Source organism: Schistocerca americana, chromosome X (assembly GCF_021461395.2).
Source record: "Schistocerca americana isolate TAMUIC-IGC-003095 chromosome X, iqSchAmer2.1, whole genome shotgun sequence".
Lineage (NCBI taxonomy): Eukaryota > Metazoa > Arthropoda > Insecta > Orthoptera > Acrididae > Schistocerca > Schistocerca americana.
In genome coordinates this window covers 250,787,350-250,814,216 of record NC_060130.1, presented here as the reverse complement: position 1 = coordinate 250,814,216, position 26,867 = coordinate 250,787,350, and the positions used below count along the sequence as shown (strand labels likewise).

The 26,867-nt window shown below is 37.9% G+C and overlaps 1 protein-coding gene and 1 long non-coding RNA gene across 2 annotated transcripts in view; one reads left to right on the top strand and one right to left on the bottom strand.

Annotated features, from left to right (window-relative positions):
* LOC124555944 (dystrophin-like) overlaps positions 1-26,867 on the bottom strand; it is a gene marked incomplete at its 5' end in the record, with an annotated part of 300,198 nt that overhangs the window by 50,071 nt on the left and 223,260 nt on the right. The window contains 6 exons of the mRNA XM_047129994.1: positions 17,105-17,190; positions 17,275-17,479; positions 17,681-17,817; positions 18,060-18,215; positions 21,286-21,416; positions 21,567-21,695. Coding sequence (XP_046985950.1) covers positions 17,105-17,190; positions 17,275-17,479; positions 17,681-17,817; positions 18,060-18,215; positions 21,286-21,416; positions 21,567-21,695 — 844 coding nt within the window. The remainder of the gene's footprint in view (positions 1-17,104; positions 17,191-17,274; positions 17,480-17,680; positions 17,818-18,059; positions 18,216-21,285; positions 21,417-21,566; positions 21,696-26,867) is intronic.
* On the top strand, positions 10,432-11,106 carry LOC124554781. Its single transcript, XR_006968447.1, has 2 exons — positions 10,432-10,490; positions 10,836-11,106. It is a non-coding gene; the product is annotated as an uncharacterized LOC124554781 (long non-coding RNA).

Genomic DNA, 26,867 nt, shown 5'->3' with positions numbered 1-26,867 from the left:
ATATGCAATACTTGGCGCTATTTGGCAGACGACAGGCAATTGGGGCCCTTATATGTTCATTGTGTAGTGTGTTGAGATTATGCTGTGAAGGGATTTATGTGCAATAATGTCTGCTGATTCCAGTTTTTATTTGAATAAAAATTCGAAATACGTTATGCTGAGCGTCACCTATTAGATAAAATTTCTCCGATCATACATCATAAGCCAAAAATTTATGGGAAGGGTATACAAAAACTGTGGACGAACATTCATGTTATGGAAACTTAAAAGCACAACAGCTGAGGAGCCTGACATCTGAAAAAAGAAGTGATGAGGTATGTGTAACGCTTCAACAAACTACTAAAAAGTGAAATGAACACACTGATGATGCAAAAATTACGAAACTGAAAAAGACAACCCCCGTTCTAGCGGATTCTGGCGTCTATGAAATTTCCAAGTTTGTCGAGTACGAGGATATTAATTTACATATCATATTTCATGATTAAATGCAAACCACACACTGAAAGTTAATTAACCTTCACCTAACGATTAACAACCGCCCTTGAGTATTTCTCAGTTTCAGCAATAATCATTTTTATTTATTTATTTATTTATGTACTCGTGTCCAGTTGCTCCAGTGTACAAGACAACTGCATGGATATTGAACGAGTCACAATGATACATGAGAACAGTACTTACAGGCGCTAACAGATACAAATTTCAGTATGTGTATAGCAACAAAATATGCCAATAATTACAAGCTTACGCTTTTACGACAGTGAAGAGAGGTATAAAACAATCAAATAATAAAATACAATTATTCCGTGCTACAAGCTACAAATTTGATAGAATTGAAATGCTCCATCGTGAAATGAGTTAATAATTCAAACTAGTATATAAATCGCCAGTTAGCAGCTAACAAAATTTCACTGTCGGTCTTATTGTTGCAATTTCCCAAGCAGAAAATCTAAAATCTCGTTCTGACTTCCTCCTGAAATTTGCAGACAAAACGTTGTCATCACTTCTTATTTCTTGTAGCTCTATTGTTTATATAATTCTTCACCTGCATTCGCTTTTGCGTTTTCTTTTTTTATCGTCTTTTCGTTGCAATAAACGCAACACAAGCTCTCAAGCAAAGGAAGGGATTCCTAGCAGGCTACTTGCGCAACAAGGCAACGTCTGGACATGAGAATACCAATGCGTAAATGTGTTCTTTCCACAAATTCTTGTGCATGCCATTTTATTCCCGTGCGTCTGCGATTGAGCACGACGAATGAGGCGTCGGGTGCATATACCTTAAAACAGTGTCGGTATACGTTCCAGGCATCTCAGTAAAACACACACCACATACAAAACATAAAATGTCACAATTAATAAAATATTCTGGGTTTTGAAATGAAATCCCTTATATCGCGGCATAATAGCCCCGAATATTTTATTACTTGATACAAAACATAACTACGAAATATAAAATGTCCAGTCCCTTACTGGAAATGTTGTTACAACATAGCTGATATCAGCAAAGTTTCGCAACTTCAAAACAATGGACGCTGTTCTAAGCTACGCGGACTTTGATTTATGCAGAATGAATCACAAACGCTTCACAGAAACAATACGCAATGTGCCAGCTACTGAACTGAGGAGAGGAACATTGAACTTCTTCTGTTCACTGCAGCAGTTTGCTAAGCATAAGTTATGTAAAGTTACAGTGCTAATACTTGGAAGTTTGTACTGTAAGTACCTAGAAGAAGCATTATTTATATTTTTACTGTAAGAAAAAGAAAGTTACATGAAACAAACTTACATGAAGATATTTATCTGAATACATTTTTGCATCAAAATTTTAAAAACGAACTGATATTTTACATTCATATCGTAGAATAAAATCTCAAATTGTTATATCTGCAGTCGAATTACAAGTGCATCCAGAAATCATATCTCTAATTAAAAGCACACGACGTGCCTCTAAATTTATATTCTTTTGTGCTTTCCTGAAACTGTACATTTTTGAATATCTATACGTTTTCTATGCGGCTATTAATGCGATTAAAATGAAACGTCTTACACGCAATTAAGGCACGATGCAAAATCCTGTGTAACAATTATTTCCTTAAGTTGTTTTAAATTTATTTACATATTTGATTTGAGTAAATCTGAGTACATTATTTTTCTGGAACTTTATTCCACAGGGCAAAAATCGAAATAATATCAGCGTTGATTACATTTTGGCTTGTCTGTATAAAATTTGATGAAACTGTCCTTTCTTCATACAGTGGAGCTATCTAACAACCTAACCTTACTGCATTTTTGTATATGCCCCTTCTTAAATGCCCTAGGCAGTATAATTATGAGGAAAATAAAACTTCAAAACAATACACGACGTTTTATTTCAGCTCTTTACTGTCTTTTTGTACACACATTTAGATTCTTTCGTTTTGGAGTGTTGGCAACACTGGTGCAGTATGGTAGACAAGCTAATCTTTGGTTTTCTGTGGCCGCTGTGGCAGATGACAGCTGGAGCTGAGTCTTTGTATGTGGAAGGAACATTGTAGGAACAAATTTGTCAGCAAATCAGTCATGAAACTGCGAGTTTTGCTACTGCGTCACTACAGTTCTATTTCTGAAAAAGGGGAGTGAAATAAAACTTGGTCCATATTTTCAATACGTGATGCTGGCTTTTGCTTCTGGAACATTCACGTATAGTAAAGATTCTCCGAAAACTTTTGTAAAAAGTTTCAACCAGAATATCGTAGAGCTGTCTTGGAGAATAGAGTTGCTTGCTACAATTAAATGTATATTTCGTCGTTAAGTGATACATAGCGAGACGTAAAAGTGAAGTATAGAAATTATGGCAAAAAATCGCAGTCGGTTACCATAACATCAATGTCCATTCTTTATTTTGCGCATTGTTCATTATCACTCCTGTGATGCGATCTTTGTCTTGATCCCCGAATTTCGGAATGTGTCGTTGACGATTCGATCGAAGTTACATATTTGCGACAAGCAACATACCCTCGGAAATCGGGACGTATTCGGAATAAATGGCAAAGAATTTCCGACAAGCGGAAATATTACTGCTTGATCGCTCCAGCAATTGAATCTGCCGTCTTAGGTTCCTGCCTGTACACATCCACGAAAATGGCGACATATTCGGAATAAACAGCAAAGTATTCGTAACAAGCTGCGATACAAATATCATTGCTTGTCGTTTCAGTTGCTGGAGTTTCATCTTTAAATTTTAATCAGACTTAAGTCAGAAAATAGAAGAAATTCGTTCCTGAGAAAGAACGCTCTTTTTTATAAATGGTATCTAATATTGTAGAACATACTTCTATTACATGAATAAGAAAGAACCAGGCTCTGTTACAAATGCGAAAATGGAAAGAAAAACGACATTTCTCTAACCACACGACCACGTCATTCACAAACAAATTTGGCCTAGGTATTATTTTACGATCTTTAAAAAGTTTTTACCGCTGATGTGGCCTTAACTGACATTTAATTGTAACAACTTAAACAAGAGTGACGTTTGTAATAAATCTTCAGTGCGCAATTGACCTGGAAAAGATGCGATCGATGGAAAAGATGCGATCGAAACACGCAAGTCATAATGCAGTAACAACTGAAAACGACGAAATCGAATATGAAGTCTCCGAAGTATTAAGCGAGAGACGTCACGTGACCCGACCCGAATACCTTGAAATGCCATTGGTTGTTCTTGTCTTGGGCCGAGCTGTGCGAAATGTTAAGGATACGATTTTGCCCTGACACATCGTCTGAGGCAAATCAAACTCAAGTTCGAAAACCAGTAAATAAATACAAATGCGAAAGTGAAACAATTAAAGCAACAAGATGCGTTACAGTGCTGGAAATGAGGGCGAAAAAGATAAATGGGCAACGTTGTAGTGTCTCATTGGAAAGTTGACTCTTCCAGGAACCAACACGTGCCTGTTCAATATTATAGAGTATTTATCCACTTGAGTACAAACTCTATCTGTTGCTGCAGCGAAGAGGAATATAAACGAATCCAACACCAGAAACATCTGCAAAAGAAGGCACTTCATCAAAGGAAACCTGCTTATTCAGGTCGTTAGTTGAGTGGGATCAGCTCGTCAATACAGCAGGCGGTTTCATAGTGAGAAAGTTTTAATAAATTTCTAGAAAATATTTTGCTTCTTTTTAATGAAAAGTTTCCACCCACAATATACCACAATAACTGACAAACTGCACTGAATTACCATGGGGAAGAAGTCTACGTATGTAGTCAGTAAACCACTATTCACTGCACTGCAGAGAATATTATTGATTTTCGGACCTGTACCATTCGCATATCGAGCGAGGGAAAAAATCGCTATCCATATGCCTTTGTACGTGCTATGATCTTTCTTATTATCATGAACCCCACATCTGCAATTATGCTCTACAAACCAGTGTGAAGTGCATGGTAGAGAGTACTTTCCACTGTTCCACTTATTAAGACTCTATCCAGTTCAGTATTGGGGAATGGAGCGCCGAAAGAATGATGACTGTACTCAAACGCGTCTGTCACGCGATCGCTATGGGAGCAATATGTAGTAAACAATATTCCCAGATTCGTCACTTCAATGTTGGTTTTTGAAACTTACTACGTACTGTAGGCTTCCCCGGGATAGTTTGCATCTATATTTGAGTGTGTGCCAGTTCAGTTCTTTCAGCACCTCCATGAGGCTCTCCCATGGTTCGAACAAACGAGGCACGAGTGTTTGTACGCAATCTCCTATGTAGATTGACTGCATTTCCCCATAATTGTATCAATGAACACATCTACCCCCAGCGTTAGCTACGATTGAGCCTATGATCGTATCCCCAAAAGTTACACCGAAGTATTTGTATGACTTGACCGATTCCACCCATGATTCATTCATAATTTGACACTGTCATAAGATACTACGTTTATTCGTTTTGTGAAGTGCAACATTTTACTTTGATGAACATTTAAAGCATGTTGCCAATACCTGCACCACTTTGAGATTTTATTAAGGCCAAACTGAATATTTATACAGCTTTTTTCAGGCATTTATTATAGATAACTGTGTCATCTGCAAAACGTGCGAGGTTACTATTAATATTGTCTACAAGGTCATTAATATACACGATGAACAGAAAGGGTGGCAACACAACGCCCACGGGCACAACTGAAGTTTATCTTCATACACGAGATGATCGATCGCGGCAGTCTTATTCAAATGCAGTTTGTTTATATTTATCCACCTGAGATTTCGCGATAATATCGTCGATTTTCCCATCTAAATTCCGCGAGTTCAACACCTGTTACACGTTGGTACGGGCCATACCACGGCCGCCTCCCGCCTGTATTAAAGGCTGCGTTCACACTGCCGGCCGGGCCGGGCCGGGCTGACGCGTACTGGCTCGGCTCGTGCCTAGCCAGCTCAGGCCGACGAGTAGTGCATTCACATTGCGCGCCGCGCCGAGCCGGGACGGCGAAATGGGGGAAAATCCACTTCTCCGATTTTCATGTTTTAAAACTTCTTAGCGGTACATAAGACTTCGCCACATCGTTTTATGAACTTATTTTTTCCTTAAAAGCGTTACTTACGTCGTGAAAAAAGAAAAAGTCTACTTTTCGTTTCGCGTGATTTCTTAGTTTCGTAACGCTTCCCAACCGATTTTGAAGAAAGTATGCGGCTAAAGAATCTGATTTTTGTACATGTGGTAGTGCAACATCTTAGCTTCGTATTGAATCATTTATCTTTCCATGTTTCTTAACAGTCATTGTGAAATGATGCTATTTGTCAACGTTCTGCACTTGATTTACAAATCTTGTAGTGAAAAAGTTATGTAGCGGGTAGCTTACTGTTAGATCAGTTTTAGACCATACATTGTTGGGAATGAAATGTAGCTAAAAGTACCAAAAAGTTTTTGAAATGATAATGATACTGATATCTGTCTCTGGTCTCAAGTAATGCGAGCTATTCAGTGGCGTCAGTGCCGCGTCCGCAAGCCACGGAGTTCGCGCGGTTACAGCTTGGTTTAGTGTAGTCATATAATGCAGGACAGAAAAAAAACTAATTACTAGTGATCAGCGCAGACCTAGTGCCGGTCCCTCTTATATTTTTAATGGTCTCATTCTCTAGATAAATCCAAATGTATAAGAAATTTTCCCTCGGCTACTGGACAATCATCTGCTATGCTTTTATAATTGCCCACACGTTGCATCACAAAAGACAAACAATTATTTGTCATCAACATGCATGATGTATATTTCGTATTTCGAACTAAAAGATAACTGAAGCCCAATTCTGTAGTCTCGTTGTCTACTTTGACAGAAAAAAATAATGGAGAGTTAATGAAACTACTGTAGATCGGCACAGATGTGCGTTTCATTGTTCTTCATTGTTTTTTTTTTTCTTCCTTGGCGGGCTGCGCTGCACTGTCAAGGTAATCCCCACTCTTTGGCTAAATGGCTGGCGGGAGGCCAAATAAATAAATTTAAAAAGATCTCCACCCTTCGACAGCTGACAAGCAAGTCAGTAGAAAACGCAGCTGCAGTCAACAGTTGCTCGCCTTTAGCTGGTCTGTGCTGTCGTGTAGAACAATGTCTTCACTCTTTTATTGGTATTGTTTTGACTCTGCAGTAACTCGTCAAGTTTTGAAGTACAGAAGAACTAGGAGGTTATGGATTCATCCCATGAATAGCGACAGACATTTAGGAGAGTTTTTTTCTTTATATGAAGAACTTAAAAACTATCCTTAAAAAGTTTTATTCAAATTACAGAACGAATCATAATACATTTCAGTATGTGCTGCAGAACATTCAAGACAAAATTTCTAAACAGAACACAAATTTTCGCAGAAGTATAACAGCAGAAGAAAAATTGTGTATAACGATAAGGTAAGATTCGTTAGTACACAATTTTTGGCTCGCAGTAGAACTTTGTACAGCATTCACTACCTCCAGTTAATTGTAGTCATGCTTTTGTATTTTAAATTTCACAAACGCTTACCCTTACCTCTGAGGGGAAGAGAGTTTATGGGACTCCTGAGAATCATTAGGAAATAATTAGCTTCGTCATTTTGGGTAATGTCTTGCTGTGCCTTCAACGAAGAATCGCAGAAATACTCCTTCAGAATTTTGTAACTTTTTTCTTCTTTTTTCTTCATGATGCAGCGCTTGGCAGTGGTGATGGTTCATCATGTGGAGCCACTGATGACCTCACAGAATTCTTTTCATTACCTTGTAAGATAGACAGATTGATAGGCGAAGAGTTTTGAGATAATGCCCTCTGACTCAGTGGTTCTATTCCCACTGATAAGGAACTGCCACAGCATGATTTTACAATGCATTATCATCTGGTAGGGATGTCCCTCAGTGACACTCATATCTGTCTCCGTTTACAAGTAAATGCGAACTATTCAGTGGCGGCAATGCCGCGATCGCTGGCAAGCTATTGTTGTAAATGCATGTAAATACGGTAGATTAAATAAATGAAATAAAAGTAATTTCGCATGTAAACGTAATTTTTCCTCACTGATTGTGAAATGTGAGGTAACATCTTAACCCGTAACTGGTACACCTATAAATTGTAACACATAAGGTACATCTGGGTCCTCGGGACCCACCCAAGTTTTGAGTATATTTTGGTAAAAAAAACACATTTAAATGAAATTTAAATATGAAACTTTTATTAATGTTTTGTTACTAATGTTTTAAAACCACATTCCTCATTTATGGTCATACCTTAAAGATGTTACAAAAAAGGACAATAAACTGCATAAAATACGAAATGTGAAAAATATACTTTTGGAAAGTCCTGCACATCAGTTACAAATAGTAAGATAGACAACTGAAACTTCACGTTTAAACACAAAATGTACTATGCTTCACAACAGTAAGCCAGAAGAAAAGTTCAAAATCAATATAAAAATTTCTGCAGGCACAACTTTTGGATAAATTTTAGTACATTTCTCAGCTAAATGACTATGTGATCTTTGAAAATAGCAGAAATTATGACAAAATATTAGGTTTCAATTATACAGCATCTTCACCAGTCCATTTCAGTTATTTCATTCATCCAGACTACCGAAACAGTTTGGACATAAAGCAGTGGAACATTCCAAACATAATGGTGTTCGACATCTGGCACACGCCCGGGATGCTTTCCTGTCTTTTTTAGATGGGCACACTGAGCATCTTTTCCTCTTCGATTTAGTAGCACCAGCTTCACTGTGAACCTGGGATGTTCCTGATGCCTTGGAGGGGGTCATGCCTAGAATATCACAAATGGAATTTCGGATATCTTTTCTCAAAAATGGAGAATCCAATCTTCTTTTCATACAATCACTTATGAGTTGTGTACCTAGTTCAATGAGGAATTCTCTGCGTGTCACATCATCAGTATCTTCTTTCCCATGGTACAAAACAAAAGCATTTACACCTGCTATATCTAGCATAGTGTAGAAGACTGCCATAGGCCACCGCCTTGTTCTTCTAGAAGTCGTGTAATTATGCGTCTTTTCGTCAAGTGCGTCAACTCCACCTTTTGTTTTATTGTAGTCATGGATTATTTCAGGCTTATTTTCCACCATACATTCTCCATGGTGCATTGTCGATATCAGGTTGACAACCTTGTTCTTTTTGGGGACGTGTGAAAGTATTGTTACAGAACCAGAGTATCCGTAGATTGAAGAAGACACATTTCTGCCCTTTGCTGTTGAAAAGCTTGGTGGTAGCTCAGCCTTGTTCTTTCTCATGGTGCCAATATAAGTCAAATTACAGTTCGACAACTCATTGACCAACTCCACACTTGAGAACCAGTTGTCCCCTGTCACATTTCTGTTACTTCCCTTGATTGGTTCAACCAACCGCATGACAACAGCTGTTGGTAAGAGGACACGGCGCGGGATGGCTACAGCTGATTTTCCCGAATATATCTCTGCATTCAAACAGTAGTGCATTTTGGCATCAGCTAGAATAAATATTTTTATACCGTATTTCCGTGGCTTGGATGGAATGTACATCCTAAATGGACATCTACCACGGAATCCTACAAGCATTTCGTCAACAGTGACGTACTCTCCGACTGAATAGTTTTCTTGACAAGCTTCTATCAATGAATTGAAGAGCCAAGAGATGTGGTACAGTTTATCTGTGAGTTTCCTTGCGTCACGGGTTGCTGCATCATCAAAACGAAGGCAACGTAATAAAAACAGCAAACGTTTCAAGGGCATAGTTGCCCTAAAAATTGGTCTACCAGTGCCGTTTGTAGCATATAAACCATTCAGATCTTCGTTGTTTGACTTGAAGGCTCCCCACAAATAACAAAGACCTATGACAGCTTTTATTTCAGTACTGTCTGTTAGATTTGAAAAAGAATTCTTTTTTGACTCAGGTGGCAATGACATAATCTTTTCATTGGTTCTGAGTACTACCTCTGCAATCATTTCTTTGCTGAAAAGTAGTTCCCAAAATGCTAGAGGGGTCTTTTCTGTTACCTGTCTAGCTGCATTACGTATGCCAGGAAAGTGAATTGGAGCAATGATGTTGGTTTGAGAGGTTCTTCCACGTATGCTGGGTGTTGTTGACCACTTGAATCTGTTTCTTCCATAGATATAATTAGTTCCAGATTGTTCGTTGTTACTGTCTCCATCATCACTTTCATCACTTCCAGTTTCATGTTCACTAATTTCATAGTCACTGTCGCTTCCACTTATGTCTTCAATATCACTGTCCAATGGTTCGTTCAGATTATCTGTAGTATCTTCCTCGCTCATTTTTCTGAAGCACTACACCGTAAATCCAAGATACCGGAAATAATGCCACGAAAAGAAAACTTTCACTAACGGTACACCTGGGTCCACGGGACCCGATCACCTTTATAGAAACAAAACTAACAAAGAAACGCCTGCAACAATGTTGTGGGCTGGTAGCCAGTTGATTGTTAGGAGAGTACAGGGAGAGGGAAGTCAGTGCTACCACACACATCACGGAGCTGGAAAAAAGAAATTTCGCTCGGGTCCCTGGGACCCAGGTGTACCAGTTACGGGTTAAAATAAAAGACGTATGCAGTCACACTTGTGAAGAAAGCAGAAGGGAGACGTGTGATGCGTGTACTGCAGAAGCTGTAGTGCTGCGCCACAGGCTCGCGCCGACGATATTAAACACTCGGGATGTCGCCGGCTCGGCTCCGGGAGGCTCACGCCGTGTCGGCGCGGCCCGGCCGCCAGTGTGAACACCGCAATTCAAAACCATGTGTTTGATTTCGAAGCGGGCGGCGGCCCGGCCAGGCTCGGCTCGGCCCGGCCGGCAGTGTGAACGCAGCCTAGAGGCCGGAGGACTGAAATGTGGCAACGTTACGTTAAGGCCTACCGTATGGCTGTAGCTATAAGGTAGCAAACGGAAGCAGTTGTTTACGTACTTTCGCGGTGTCTGTTTTATCCGACATTACAGCTATACTGGACGCTGCAAAAATTATAGCAAGTAGTCGTGACTACAGTCGAAGATATAACACAATGTAAGTATAAAATTCTGTGAAGTTTGTAGCGTTTTTACATGTATATGTGCAAGTGGGCTACGTGATCGACTTTTGTCTATACAACTGCAACAAAAGTTCTACTATATTCTAGATATAATTTGAAAATAAAGTTTTGAATTCATAAGTTTAGTATCAGAATCTTCTCCTAAGTGATTTTGTGTTAATATTATGAATATTTCTACACATTTGATTCTATTTGTAGACTTGTGTTTCGTGATGTCCAAGCAGTAGAAAAACCAGTCCACCCAAATTCTCATTTGCTATTTTTACATAATAGTATGTTGATTTAAGATGTTTGCAATTAATGCATCATTCTATTTGCAGATGCCAGAAAAATGTGTTCCTGGTTGCAACAGCAACTACAAATCCAGCAAGGAAGAGGGTTACATCTCAGTGTTCAGATTCCCTACTGATTCCCTAACAGATTCATGTCTCTGTGGAAGGCCACTTACTGATATCTATAAAAAGCTGGTTTCCATTATGTGTAACATATTGTTAAATAATTACACCAAACTCCAAAATGATCATTTAATATGTTCCAAGAAGGAGGAAGTTAATAGAAAATTAAAAACATTACATAACTTTTGACACAAAATCATGAAACTTTTTCTTACCCATAACCTCAGTCCTTAAATGCTCTGATTAGTACTGGCAAGGAGGAGGTTGCCACTATGAAATAAACTTTAATGCACTGATAAATTTCAGTCATGCTTCTTATGCAAATCCTACAGCAAGGTCCCCAGTTCATTCTGACTCAGAAAGATGTGTAGATTATGTATGACCTGTGATTAAAAAAAATCTAACCTACTAATGAACAATACACAAAAAACGCTCGTTAAAAATATTGTTATTATGCCACCCTCGTATATAAAGGTGTGAAAGATATGTTGCAGCTGTCAGAAACTCTTATATTGGTTTGTCATTCATATAGGAAGGAACATGATAATATATTTCAAATAACAGACTGAAATAATTGCAAGTCTGCAAATAATGTTAGTAGGCATCTCACAAAATTGTTTGCTGAACTTGTATCTCCAAATCTCGGGTACGAAACGTCATAATATACTGCTATGAAGCACATGTGAGTTATTTTAAAGTTCATCGTTGCAAGGAAACGAGAATAAAATGCGTAATTCCGACATAAAGTCGGCGTAATACTGCGAGAAATTAGCTTTTCTAGGTTACTGTGTTACTTATAGGGGCCAAATCTACAAAAAAAGAAAGTGATTGCGTATTTATATCTGACACGTCGTCTGCAATCGACGAAATCTAAACTTCAGTCTCGGCCTAGCTGCTCACGCTAGCCGGCCTACTGACGTCACAGGCTACGACGTTGTCAGCTTGACGACTACGGCCTCTAATACAGGCCTGTCTTCGGTGTCTCTTGTCATACTTATTAAATAACAACTTAAAGACATAATGTTCTACAACTGGTAGCAACAGCGTCTTATATGCCATTTCCTTCACACGGGCATCCCATTTTTCCAACAAATCTCTCCTCCATTCACCTTTCCTGACAGTAATTTTACGTGATCATTCCACTGCATATCGCTTGTTATTATTACCTTTTTAACATTTACCGGTACTCGATGTGACGGACTACACTACCACTAATCTTGTAATCGGATACTATCAGGTTCTCTCTCTTTGACATAGGCATTTGGCACATTTAATGAGTGGTGTACACTTCGTTTTTCTACAGTCCCATATGATCATCCAAAGACAATACTTTCCTGTGAACGACAGCATTAGGGAAGTCTTGTAGTGTTTTTGATCTTACCTGGTAAATCATTTATTTTGTCACTTCCTTGTGTGTCATATCTAACCAAAAGAATGCAGGAAGTTGTACTTGGCAGTAATCCAACCAACAGAATCCAGGGAACTAATTCTGACTGGGGAGAAATCACGTATGGGGTTTCCCAAGGTGCAATCTTAGGTCCACTACTGTTTTTTGTATGTGTAAATGATCTACCATCTAATGTACAACAAGCAGAATTAGTTCTTTTTGCAGATGACACCAGTCTTGTAATCACTACCAGTATACATACAGAAATGGAAGAAATCGTGAACAAAGTTCTCAAAAGTATCATTGACTGGTTTTCTGCGAATGATCTCACCCTGAATTTCACAAACGCACATTGTATTCAGTTCTGCACCTCTAGGTGTACTGCACCAGTGGTAAGTGTAACACATGGTGATGAAATAATACATAGGGTGGAAACTTCAAAATTCTTACATGTCCATACTGACGAGAGTTGAATTGGAAAAAAACACATTTTGGAGCTCCTAAAACAACTTAGTTCATCCTTGTACTTAGAATCATAGCAAATTTTGGGGAGAGAGAAATCAGTAAGTTGACATATTTTGCTTATTTTAATTCAGTAATGTCATATGGAATGACGTTCTGCGGTGACTCGTCTTCGTTGCCCAAAAATGTGCTGTAAGAATAATATGTGGTGCTCACCCACAACCATCTTGTAGACATCTGTTTAAGGAGTTGGGCATTCTGACTACTGCTTCACAGTATATTTATTCCCTCATGAAGTCTGTTGTAAATAATCCACTACAGTTCAAAAGGAACAATGAGATACAGATATTAGAAGAAAAAATGACATTCATTACTCAACATTAAGGCTGTCTTTAGCACAGAAAGGGGTACACAAGGCTGCAACAAAAAATGTTGACCAATGATATAAAATGTCTAACAGACAGCAAGGTAAAATTTGAAAATAAATTGAAGACGTTTCTCCTTGACAACTCCTTCTTTACTGTGGAAGAATTTCTATGTTTGTAATGTGTAAAAGGTGTTGGGCAGGGATTGCTAAATCGATTTGTATGTCTTGTTTTCATTTTGGGAAAAAAAGAAAAAAAAATAACTACACGGTTATGTTTAGAGTACAAATATATGTACAAATTAATTTGCAATATGAATGTAAAATGACTCGTTCCACATCATGGCGATCTATCATGGAAAATGATCCATGGAACGTGAAAGTAACTAACTAACTTGGGTGACAACCAATGTTGCTTTTGTTTCTGTGGAACATTTGCCTTCCATTACAGCATACTGGGTTCTATTAGTCAAATTTAAAATTTCCTCTAGGTAATCACATATCTGCGAAGGTACCCCGTATGATCATATGGTGGTTAGCAGCGATGTCCGACGGTATGGTACTATGTCAAACGCCATTGGGAATACTAGAAGATTGAATCTACATGTTCACCAGCATCAATTGTTTGCAATTTGTCATATATAAATAAAGCATGCTGTTTTTCACATGAAGTTTTTCCCCCTTTTCTGTATTCACGCCGAACCTTTGAGAGGAACTTGTTTCCCTCCAGGAACGTAATAATTTTTTCACTTAGAATATGCTCTAGGGCAGTGGTTGGTCGAACTTTTCAAGAGACAGTAACAACATTGTGGGGCAGCACCTTTGGACACATATGTACCAATCTTATTATTAACTGGACACCTACATAAATCAGTATGTTACGTGCCCGCCCCCCCCCCCCCCCCCACCTCACCCCACCCCAGCAGACTATCCATAATCAGGGAGCGACAAGTTGGCTGGCAGCCCTAAAGTACTGATCATTAAAAGCTGGCACTATTTGGAACCCTTCGTGTTAACTGTGATCCGTTTAAGGTTACTACCAACCTCAGCGATCTAACAGTTGTGAAGTTATACTCACACGGCGGAGTGTTGTTGGTTTTACTGTGTTTATAATTTGACTGATGGTAGTATCCCTAAAAGTGCCAATGGCCTTGCCACAGTGGTAACACCAGTCCCCGTCAGATCACCAACATTCTGCGCTGTCGGTTCTGAAAAGCATTAGACTGAGCACCAGACATACCCCATACAATCATACTGTCAGTAATAGGTGTATCATGTGAATCTCAGATGGAGAGACACCAACAGGTGTAGAAATAATTTTGGGTGTGCCCCAGGAAAGCGTGTGGGACTCTTGCTGTTCATTGCACATTAATGATCTTGCAGACAGTATCAACAGTAACTTCAGTTTGAAAAAACTGCACAAATATTCAGTCGGATATTGATAAGATTTCAAAGTCATGCAAAGATTAGAAACTTGCCTTAAATATCCACTCCACAAAATCAAAAAGACATAGCACTCTATGTCTACAATATTAACATGTCATGGTTCGAATTGGTCAGTGTATACCAATACCCAGGTGTAATAATTTGCAGGGTTCATTACTAGAATACTAGGTAAATGCAATCAGTACACAAAGGTGATTGCTTAAAAAACATTTGTGCAAGTGTGTTACAAAATTGCTCAAGTGTGTGGGACCCGTACCACATATAAGACTAATAACAGCGATAATCGAGATTCTGAAAGAACTGACCTGATAAATGCTTTAAGATAAACACAAACTATCCCATGAAAGCTCACTAGGCACATTTCAAGAAAGAACTTTAAGTGATGAGTCTGTAAATATATTAAAATCCGCTACATATTGCCCCTGTAAGGATTGCTAAGACAATGTAAGACTAATTTCAGCAAGCACAGAGGCATTTAAGCAATCATTCTTCCAGTGCTCTATATGTTAATGGAACAGGAAAAAGCCTTACTTAGTGATACAATGGGACATACACTCTGTTATGCATTTCAAAGTGGTTTGCAGAGTATGGATGTAGATGTAGGCAAGTACATGAGAAAGACTGTGTATCATTCAGATTTTGAATTTATTTTAAGATATGGATCACTTGTTCATAAATGTAAGTCATACATCAAAAACATTAATAGTTTCTCCATGTTTGGTGACTACTGATTCCACAAGTGTACATTCAACTAAAGACAAGCTGTTCCAGTTTCTATTAAGACCCTAATTTTTTAAGTCCACAAACTGTTTTGGCCTTTAAATCAGACCATTTTCAAGTGGATACTGTGTTGCAGAGAAACAATGTCAACTGTCATTGCTTCTCTGCAGAATAATGTCTACTTGAAAATTGCCTGATATAAAGACTGAAATTAGTTGTGGAATAAATAAAGGTTAATTCTACAGACGAAAACAGTTAGAATCAAGTACTGCAATGGATCAAGTACGCAAAACCTACAGACTCACATTGTCAGTTATTGAGAGATCAGAACACACTAATTATTGCTTCTCTGTACTTTTTTGGGCTAATTTGTTTTAAAGAAACTAACCATAAATTAATTGAAGGAAAACATTTCCACCACTCATATTAAACGAGAGATTACTAAAGTTTCATGCTCCATCCCACAGGTCAAGCCACTATAGCAAGACTCCACAATACATGCAGGCCTAGGTGTGCATGAAATCTATTATAAATTAAAGTGAAGACAAACCCACTGTATGGAGTTCAGGACACTGAAAAAGAAGCTGTACAATGTACTCACAGAGAACACTACTATTTCCTATGGGGCTTTTTAGATGAAACTGGAACATTATAATAGCATGTAAGACACTTACAATAAATTATGTTCTGAAGACTCGCATCTCATATTAAACTGTGGGAAATGTTTTCAAGAGCTGTAGTAGTGTAATAAGGTAACTAAAAATTTTGACCAGTCTCCTGTATTACGGAATCAAATGATTTCATACGTTCGTAATCAGGCAATAAAATTCTGATTCTGATCTCATCAGAAAGAATAGTTAAAATGTATCACTTAGTATCAATTTTATTTGTGACACAATAGTTTTATTTTTATACAGCAGTTAAATCCCACATGTTCCCAGCTGTGTTGGTGGTTGTTTATCTCTGACAGAAAATAGGCTTCTGATGAGCATGAAAAATGAGATGAAGTGTTATGTCTGATCAGGATGTTACATAAGTTAAGAGGCCTGCTAGTTGTGTATTGGTAAATGATATGGGATAACCATACCAAAAAATGCACATCACAGTATCATTAAAACAGGAAGAGTTAAACACACCAATTGTGTTTATGTTTCATATTAAATGCTTATAAGTGAAGAAGCATTATCTGGAAAGCTTTACATGGCTGCAAACTATTTTCTGCCAAATTAAAAATGTACAATTTTCATGAACAGAAAGTGTAAAGGTTACTAAATAATTGATATATTCATAAGATCTTTCAAAATGGGAGCAAGGAAAGTTTTTTTGAAGTGGACACATTGTTTAGAACTATTCCGTGGAATTATGTGACATATCTCAAAAAAGTATTTCATTACTACTTCTACATCCCACTATCATGAATTTAACACAGTGAAGACTGTCGAGGGTATGATATTTCCTTTATCCCGTGACTGTCCTTCACTTTCTCCATCCAAGCACAAATTATCACAAGTGACAGTATCAATGTAACTATTGATACAGGTATTTTTCATTTTTATACATTGCAGAAATGCAGAGCAAACCCATCATTAGACTAAATGGTGTTGACAATCTATTAGAAGAGAAAAACCCTTTTCACTACTGTCTCAGTTTTTTGTAGTCTACCTCTGTGGATTAACCTGATATGGACTGCACTGTCTACTTAAATTACAAATGTGAAATATTATTGGCTATCCTAGACTGTTTCTTCTGTATGTGTAAATAAAAACTGATGAGGTGTTTTAGCCAAGTAATTCCAGTATTTAATCTGATACTTACATCTATACTTCTCTTCAAGGTGTCCTTTGCACAGAAGGACAAGGCCAACCTTGAAAGACAGCACACGAATTTGGCCGGTACGTTGGCTGAAACAATTATACAATGGATTAAGATCACAGAACAATGACAGAAATTCACACCTTATCCCCAGATTTGATCAAAATACTAACCTGTCATACACATTCAACAGCCAGTTTATAGCAAGATCAATACAAAGAGGAACATTCACCAGTGTTGGATTATCAGCTGCCATTAGGTCATATAATGATGACAAGATAGTAACCATGTCTGGAACATCTATCAGTTTGTCATTCTGGGCCCTCAATCCATGTGAGTCAAATGAATCAAGTGCTGACGACAGGTTCAGGAGATCCACTGCAATTGTAAATCGCATATTTCATGTATTAGTTTGAGACTACCTATACTGCTCACAGTATCATTACAGGAAGTCAAATTTTTTAATTATATATTTAGTAACAAAAACTTATTTACTGATGCTATGTCAATAAGTGGAGAAACAAAATAAATTGAGCACTTTCAAACAACTTTTGTTCTACAAATAAAACTAATACATACAGCAGAGGCGCTTCTGAACAGTACGGAGTTTCATTGCTGTTCTATATGCAGAGAATCGAACTTCATTTAGATTTGTCAGAGAATTCATGAGTTCAATCATCTTGGGGTGATCCCAGTGTGTAGTCTCCAACTGATGGCTGAAAAAATAAGAAAACATACTGTGCATATCTCAGCATACACTCAAGTCACATTATCCTTTCAGAGAAAGCTGTAATTTTTGTGGAACCTATGCTTGGTCAGAATTTGGACTAGAACACATATGCAACTGATGTGAGGAATTCCTGTTCTAATAAGAAGGTGACATAAATTAAATCTCTAAATCAACAAGGTGCTACTATGTAGTAAGAAAGTAGGGGATAGGTTACAACAGACAACATACTTTATATAATAAGGCACTTTGTTCGCAGTGATCGCACGCTCCCACGGTGCCTCCACAGAAGCTGCCAGGAAAGCCTGATTAGGTGGTGCTCCTTCCTTTCCAAAATCATTGAGCAGCTTATAACGTTCATCCACAGCTATCTGAAGAACTTTCCACCTACAAAAATATGCAACATTATAATGCTGGTTTGCATTTTTTTTACATCAGGACAATATATTTATAGTAATAATAACTTTCATTGCGGAACATAGCAGTGAAGCAGAAGTACTGCAAAATTAGATAAAGAACTTAAGTGTGGAAAAGATTCACTCAAAATGTACAAATAAAATTATTTGAAAACAACTAGTGGGAGGTAACAACATTATTAGAACTTATGGTAGTGAAGTACACAACTCAAATAACATTTCTCAGCCATTATGAAGTGCTGTTGTTGATGGACACCATTAGATGCACTGCTGAGAGTTTTGTGTAGCTTGTTTATGAGCTCAGAACATCAGTGCACATTTGGCTACACCTTTGCATTTATATATTGTGGACTTAGTATCAAGGTAAAACACAGTTCATGAAATACAGTATAGTATCAAAGCCCCTGCTGATATGGAAGATTAGATTAGATTTGATTCACTTTCCATTCCAGTGGATTCACAGTGAAGAGATCCTCCAGGATGTACAACATGTTTGAAAAACATGAATGTAACATAACACAATCAATATTTACAAAGAAAAGCAAATATGCTGATGTACCTTACACAGATCCCAAGTGACATAGTCCTCATGAATGAAGAATAAATAAAAATAAAATTTTGAACATATTTTTATTTAAAAAGTAATAACTAACTCGTCACAAAACATACCAAAGGTCCATATACTGTGGTGCATAAGATAATTCTTAGACTATTGTAGCCATGCATAATCAAACAGAAAAATCATTTATAGCATTTATTTATAATGATTGCATTATTGCAATGAATCTGTGCAGAAGGCAGCTTGTACTAATACTTGCATTACTAGGTACTCTTAGTAACAAACACACATCAGTTGGTTCCACAACAACATTCATCAATGGAGTAGAAGGAGTTGGCCACCAATAAATTTTTCAGGCTCCTCTTAGAATGAAGGGGTATGTTAAACCTTTTAGAGCTGGAATCAAGTTATTGAAAATGTGTGTTTCTGAATAATGGACACCCTTCTGCGCCAAAGCAAGTGAATTTAAATATTTGTGAAGATTATTCTTATTTCTAGAATTGATTCCATGAACTGAGCTGTTGGTCTGAAGGACAAATATATTTTTAATGAAAAATTTCTTTAAGAAATAAATATAATGGAGAGCAATAGTTAGTATCCCTTGTTCCCTAAAAGGGCCTCTGCAGGATATTCGTGAGTTCACATCACAAATAATTATTGTGTGTTTTTGGCTCCAGGAAACTTTACCTTGGCTTGATGAGTTATCCCCAAAAAAAATTCTGTATGACATTTTGGAATGAAAGTAAGCATAGTATGATAACATTTTTATTTTTATATCATCTACATATGACAACATTCAAAGTGGAAATAAATACTTCTTTAAGCACTTCAGCAGTTCTAGGGTATGCTCCTCCCAGTTGAATGTACCTATTATTAAGCTGTTATCCCAAGAATTGAATGCTGTAAACTTATGCTATTGCCTGCCATCATATTTTAGGTGTTTACTGGTAGGAAACCTCTTAAATGGTCTAAACTGCATTTAGCAATTTCAAAGTATAGTAACAAAGAACTGGCTCAGACAATGTCATTAAGTGACCTTCCTAAGACTATACTTAGTATTTTGTTTATTGCAATGTTTGTATAATCTGCAAACACAGTAAGTGCCTTAAGCTGGAACCCTCTGGGACACCACTTTTAACTAGTTACCAGTTGGATGATGGCTGATAGCTTAATACATGTCTCTTTCCTTATGGTACCCTTTATTTTCTGCCAGAGATAGTGCAGCATGTTTTAAAACATGTGGGTTCAGCATGATGGGATCTCATGTTACACTGTACATTGCATTTGTATCTTAAATGTACTTACCCTCTGAAGTTAACAAGAAGAACACAGTCTATTCCTCAACCAGTGTATCCACCTATTGTAACACATTTTGTTTTGTGTGTTACTGAGTAAGGTGAAAATAGAAGGGTGGGCTGAAAAGTAACACCTCCAAATTCTTCAGGCAAAAACTCTTAAAGCTTTCTAAATAAAACAAATGTTATTAACAGTCTACATATTTATTCTTCATGTCTACGTATTTATTTCTCAACACAGTCACCATGGTTATGAACACATTGGTCCCAATGAGAGAGCGATTTGTTGATACCGTCATTGCAGAATGTTTGACTTTGCTGACAGAGCCACAACCTTGCAGTGCTACATAACTAACAAAGTGAAGGCATCAAAGATGTTCTTCAGGTTTTGGAAAGAGATGAAAATCAGTTGGGGCCAAGTTGGAACCGTATGAAGGATGATCGATGTCGGTGAACCCAAGGCGTTCAGTTGTTGCACACATTGCATCGCTTCTGTGTGGTCTGGTATTTTCATGCTGTAGGAGAAGTTGCTTCATGTGTGAACAAACTCTTCGAATTTGAAACTCTGTTACAGCATGCTATTTCTCACACACTGACATAATTACGTTACACACTACCATATTACATGCTAAAATTCAGAGCAGTCTAATGGCAGAGGCCTGCAAATATGTAGACATGAGAAATAAAGATGTTTCATGTTATTAGTGTTTGTTTTATTAAAGAAGCTTTAAGAGTTTTCACATAAAAACGTGGCATTACTTTAGAGCATAGCCTCATATTTGTCAATAGGACACCTGCAGCAGTATGTGAAGAAGAATCCCAGGTAATTATTTAACATTAATGTCACTTACAGTGTCTGAACAAGTCCAAAGTTGCCAGAACAAATATGATACTTTCTAGTGCCATATCAAGATCAAAGCTGAGAAGTGTGCGGTGTTGAACATTTCCTGTCAGTGTAGGAACAATCTCCTCCTAGTTTCCAGCTGCTGGCTTGTGGATGCAGTTTAGATTATTACTTCCAGCTGGTTTATTTTTTGACTAGTAATCATGATCATATTGTACTATTTTAGTTTCTTCTTCATTCTGGGAAATCTGATTCATCATTGCAGAAACATCTCGTATGTTAGCAAAATTTTTGCTACTCTAATGTAACTTCCACCAGTACTGAAAAGTATACAGACTCTTACCTGCCATTTAGATCTTCAAGGCGACTTAAGAAAATTGGTGACACCAGAACATTATTAGCTGAGAATATAGCTGCCTGGTCATTTACATCATCTATTGTCCTTTGTATTGGGCCAAGGCGTTCACCAAATTTCTGGAAGGTTAAAGTTTTGGCATATCAGCAAAATAATTTGTATGAATTGTGCCTATTTATCACAAGATAAACATCAATAATTTCTGTTATCTGGTGGTTAGAAAAATATCACTTGATAAAATTTACTGAGACTTAATCAACAGTTCATACCTGTAGCTGTTCAAGCATTTCACCAATATCTGTGATGTCAACTGGAACTTGCCAGCTATTCCGAATTGCTTCTGCAGCAGTCATACGACTAACCAAGTCATCCATATTCTTCTGGAATATCCGCATCTTCTGGGAAATAAAGCAAATTAGTTGAAGGTTTTACATGTAGACAAACACAATTAATGTCAATCAATGATGGTGGTGTAACAGTGTAAACTACAGTGAATGTGCTATTTAGCTCCTGTTTTACACTGCCAGACAACTTCAGCTTTCTGTTGTATATACACACTGTAGACAAAGAAGATAAATTATGTCCAAAATTTAAAATTTTATGGAGTAAGCTGACTTAAATCACAATACATTAATTTTCTTAGAATAAAAGTTGGATAATGCACAATGAACCATCTGTTCACATTGTTTGGTTTCAATACAAACATAAAAACTTCTGATGCAAGAAGCAGCTCTCGACTTTAGCACTTCCTGAGCAGTGAAGCATTTATGAAAGAGAAGCACCTGGAGCAGAAAGGCTACAAGATAATGTCAATCATTTCACATCCACCCAACCCTGCAGCTGACAATTTCATTTCCTCCTTTTCTGTTCTGAAAAGGGGCAACTTGCCGTATCGATTCTGCCTGTTAAATTATGGTGCTAAGTCTTAGGCATAAGAAAAGATGATGACTATCAAAACCCAAAAAATTATTTAACATTAAGTCCGCCCTTTCTGTATGGTTTCAGATACCCTAAACTAGTAATACTAATTTACATTTACCTTCCACAAAAAATATATACCACAAGGTAGACAGAAAATTTGTTCTAGCCCTTACATCAGCGTGACTCAAAGACAGCTCACAATGATTTGTATTGCTTGTTTGCCCTCTTGTACATCAAAATGCTTGCAAGAGAGTGATAATGACTGGACACAGAAATCTATTTATCTTTTTTACTCAAAAAGAATCATACCTTATATTTAACAAAAGGGACAAAACAGGAATCTATGAAATTTTAATTTAGCTTGATACTTTTGTTTTGAAGGGCACACACATGATTAATAACATTTCTTGACGTTACATTACATACACAAGGGGAACAAAGAAGACTGTCTGGAAATGTAGTCTGTGAAAGATGCAAAAGCCATCCAGTAATCCAAAACCCAGAAAAGTTCAATGATCATAACATTTTTTTACATTGTATTTAATTTTGCTGACATCCTACACTTACAATAAATATTGCAACCAACAGCTTTCAGAAATTTCTTGTAAGCTCTAGGGCATATTCCACAGTCTAAAATACAACTGTGGCCATGTACACTGCGAACAAAGTTGCAGGTAATGATGGTATGCCACAAGTCTGTTCGTGATATTATGAATAATCTGCAATGGCATGACTCTGGACAAAATTTTTGAATCAGTCTTTCTTTTCTACAATATTATGTTTAATATCATATTGCTAATGGCTATTAATATGAAGGTTTCACCTAAATATCGTCTATGGTAGTACTTCTCCACAGGATGTACCGCACAAATAATTGAAAACATCCAGGCAATACCTGGGCATCCAATTAAAATTACTGCAGAGTGTCCGATTCATTCCAGAAGTAAACTTAGTAGGTCACAACTACACAATCAATCAGAGATCTTTAGGAACACTAATAACAATAATTTCTGTAAATACTAAGGCATGCCAGTAACTGCTTTAGGAACTGTGTCAGAACAGTAACTACAACATGCAACAGACACAGGGACCAATAGCACTTGTGACAGACATTTCCAGGAATGATTTTAATTGCAGAAAGATTGTGTACACATAACAAAAGCAAACTTTTTGTAAACTTTGAGTCAGCATCAGCAGTATCCATTACGATCAAGAAAATAAGAAAGTTTATCTGTGGAACTCAGTAACACCACTGCTATCTCTGTGTATAAGTCCCCAAATCAGAATTTTTGTTTCTGCTCTCCAGAAAACTTCAGACAGACACATAGGTACAATAGTAATTGGTGAATTTAGCATCTATAGCTACATATGTGGTTTTGCCTGGAGAATGGAAGTGGAGAGTCTGTCCTTCCATGGGCTAAAGTGCATTAACTACATCATTCATGGCTGCAAGTTACTGTGCTTCTACTATGGTGACAGATAGCAAAGACTATACAACCCATACCTCATTTTTGTGAAAGACTGCACTGTGTAACAATGCTCTAAACACTGTATCAATTCCTTCTAGCAATACGGCACCAGAGATTCCATTTTAAATGGGAAATCAGGTGCAGAAATGCAAATCTGTCAAAATTATCTCATATTTTGGTGAGGGTTGCTACTGTTCTTAAAAATTATGAGTATTTAATCTAAATTGTCAAAATCTTTAAATGAGTGGACTGGGGCCTATGTGAAGGCGTGAGAACGACTACTGACTAAGCTGTAGCAGCAAAGGGCTAATGAAGAACTGAACACTTATTAATAATTACGAACCAAAGACAATAGCTCTTAAATATATGGAGCCCAAGAAAACTCTAGATGTTTATTTACAACGTCACTATAATATGTCAACATTAACAGATCACTGATGACGAAAACAACTGACGTTATTAATAGGAGATGATCATCTATGGACGAATAAGAAGATGTACGAACTGTTTTTCAAATAATAAAGTACTGAAAAGGTTACTGAGCTGGAAGTCGTTTCTCAGGAATGGTCCCGTCAAATTATCCATGATAGACCCAGCATTATAAGTCTATATAGTAGTACTGCATTATCCATTCTGGTAATAACGGTAAGTATTCTGGTCGCTAGCGAGTCAAATATCAATGACAGGTCCCTTTCTACTATTAGTTAATGACGGTCTGGAAGGCCGCTTGTTGTAGACGGAATGTTACTGCTTTGACGGACAATCGCACAGGATGCAGTTCCTAAAAAAACTCAAGTTCCACTAAGTAATCTAACAATAAGTCATTCGTGTCATAGCTTAGCGCACGCTTACCCAGAGCCACCTATTTCTTTACTTTTCAGAGGAAAGCCTGGATTCCGAGAGCAAAGAAGTTGGCACCGATTGGTAAGTAGAAAGGAACTCACTGTGTGAGCGACGCAGCAAGGAAGATCACGACCTTTTTTTTCTTAAATGCAACTTCACCATGTGCTACTAAATTACTCGATGAAGATTGTACGGTTTGGCGAGTACAGATAGAAATGGCGGGAAGATTGCAATGTAATCTTCAGGGTAATGTTTGGAAATGGTTTACCTGTTGAAAATTACTGAAGATTTCACGGGGATGATAGTGCGAAAACGCTTCAGGCGACACGCAGGATTTTGTTTATCATGTCTGAAGCCTAGAAAGAAGAGTTGATAAATCTCATCACAGAAATCCACACCAGAACAAGTAGCCAAAAGACCTGAAGGCTCTTTAGCTACCTAAGCAACGATCCTTCCCAAAGAGTTAGGCAAACAGAACATCATCTTCTGAAGAATGGGAAACCTAAAATTACTGCCGACGTAAGGAAGCAACCACTACAACTCAGACGACCAAACAAGGAGAAAAAGTATACACATGAACCATCTTAAACTTACACCCCTTCTTATTCCGCGAACCGTTCGAGATATCAAAATGATATTTTCCCCTAGCGGTAGTTGGCATTGGAGCACTTAATTTCCTCGCATGTTTAATACACCTAACTGTTGCATCAGCTGAGATACCGAAACAAGCATATTTTGTAAATGGAACGTTCAGACAGGGGAGATGCGACAGCTCACCCTTGTATTCACAAAACCAGTCCTGGAGTTATGTGAACAGGGACCCTGTCGATTTGGAACACATCATCAACACTGATCAACAAACATTGTACTATGGAATGGGTCTGATCAGCCAAAATGGTCACATAACCCTTGGCAGTAACGTGATTTTGGAGAGTACTCATGGGGCACACGGAATACCACGATATGACTGCCGAAATCATCACCGAACCCATGCCATATTAAGAACTCCCGTGACGTAAACTCGGCCACAAATAGGAAGCAGCGTACAACAACACTCATCCGACAAAATGAATTTCTTCCATTGTTCCATACTCCACGTTTTATGGCTCCGACACTAAGTTTTCCTGTTACGGGTATTTGTAGACGGAAATGATACTTGGCGTTCCCTAAGTGCTATAGGCCCTCTGCTGTTCCTAGTCTATATAAAAGATTTAAGACACAATCTGATCAGCCCTCTTACAATGTTTGCAGATAATGCTGTCATTTGCCTTCTCCTAAAGTCATCAGATGATCAAAATCAATTGCAAACTGATTTAGACAAGATATCTGTATGGTGCGAAAACTCGTAACTGAGTCTAAATAATGAAAAGTGTGACGTCACCCACATGAGTACTAGAAGGAACGATCACATAGGTAATGTTGTGGGGAAGGCGAACTGAAGGCTGTATTGTATTGGCGGAACACTTAGAAGATACAACAAATCTACTAGACTGCCTACGCCCTCATCTGGAGTACTGCTGTGCGGTGTGAGATCCGCATCAGGTAGGAGTGACGGAGGGCGTCGAAAAAATTGGAAGAAAGACAACTCGTTTTGTACTGTTGCGAAATAGAGGTGAGAGTGTCCCGGATACGATGCACAAGCTGTGGTGGCAATCGTTAAAACAAAGGCATTTTCGTTGTAGCAGGGTGTTACCGCGAAATTTCCATCACCAAAATTCTCCTCCGAATGTGAAAATATTTTCTTGGCGACCACCTACACAGGAAGAAACTATCACTGTAATAAAATAAGAGAAATCAGAGTGCGCACGGAAAGATGCAAGTACTCGTTTTTCCTGCGCGCTGTTCGAAAGGGGAACGGTAGAGATTATTAATCATGTAGATGTAGGTGCATTACTGACGAATGATTTTGGAGTTCCAATTGCCAGCTTACGCAGCGCCCTTCGTCTCGTTTTGTTGCTGACAAGGCTCGCGAGTATGACATACAGTTCTGCACTGACTTTTGCTGCTGTCTTCCTCTTATTTTCCGCCACAATGCTGTTCAATGACCGTCTGTCACCATCACTCAACACACACACTTTCGTCTGCATTGTGACTTTTGATCAAACATGCTTTTCTCAGGGTGTTTCCATATTTTTGTCCAACCCCTATAGCGCTATGAAACTTAGTCCATACCTAAAAAGAACTGCTAAGTATAATGGTTCAAATGGCTCTGAGCACTATGGGACTTAACATCTATGGTCATCAGTCCCCTAGAACTTAGAACTACTTAAACCTAACTAACCTAAGGACATCACACAACACCCAGTCATCACGAGGCAGAGAAAATCCCTGACCCAG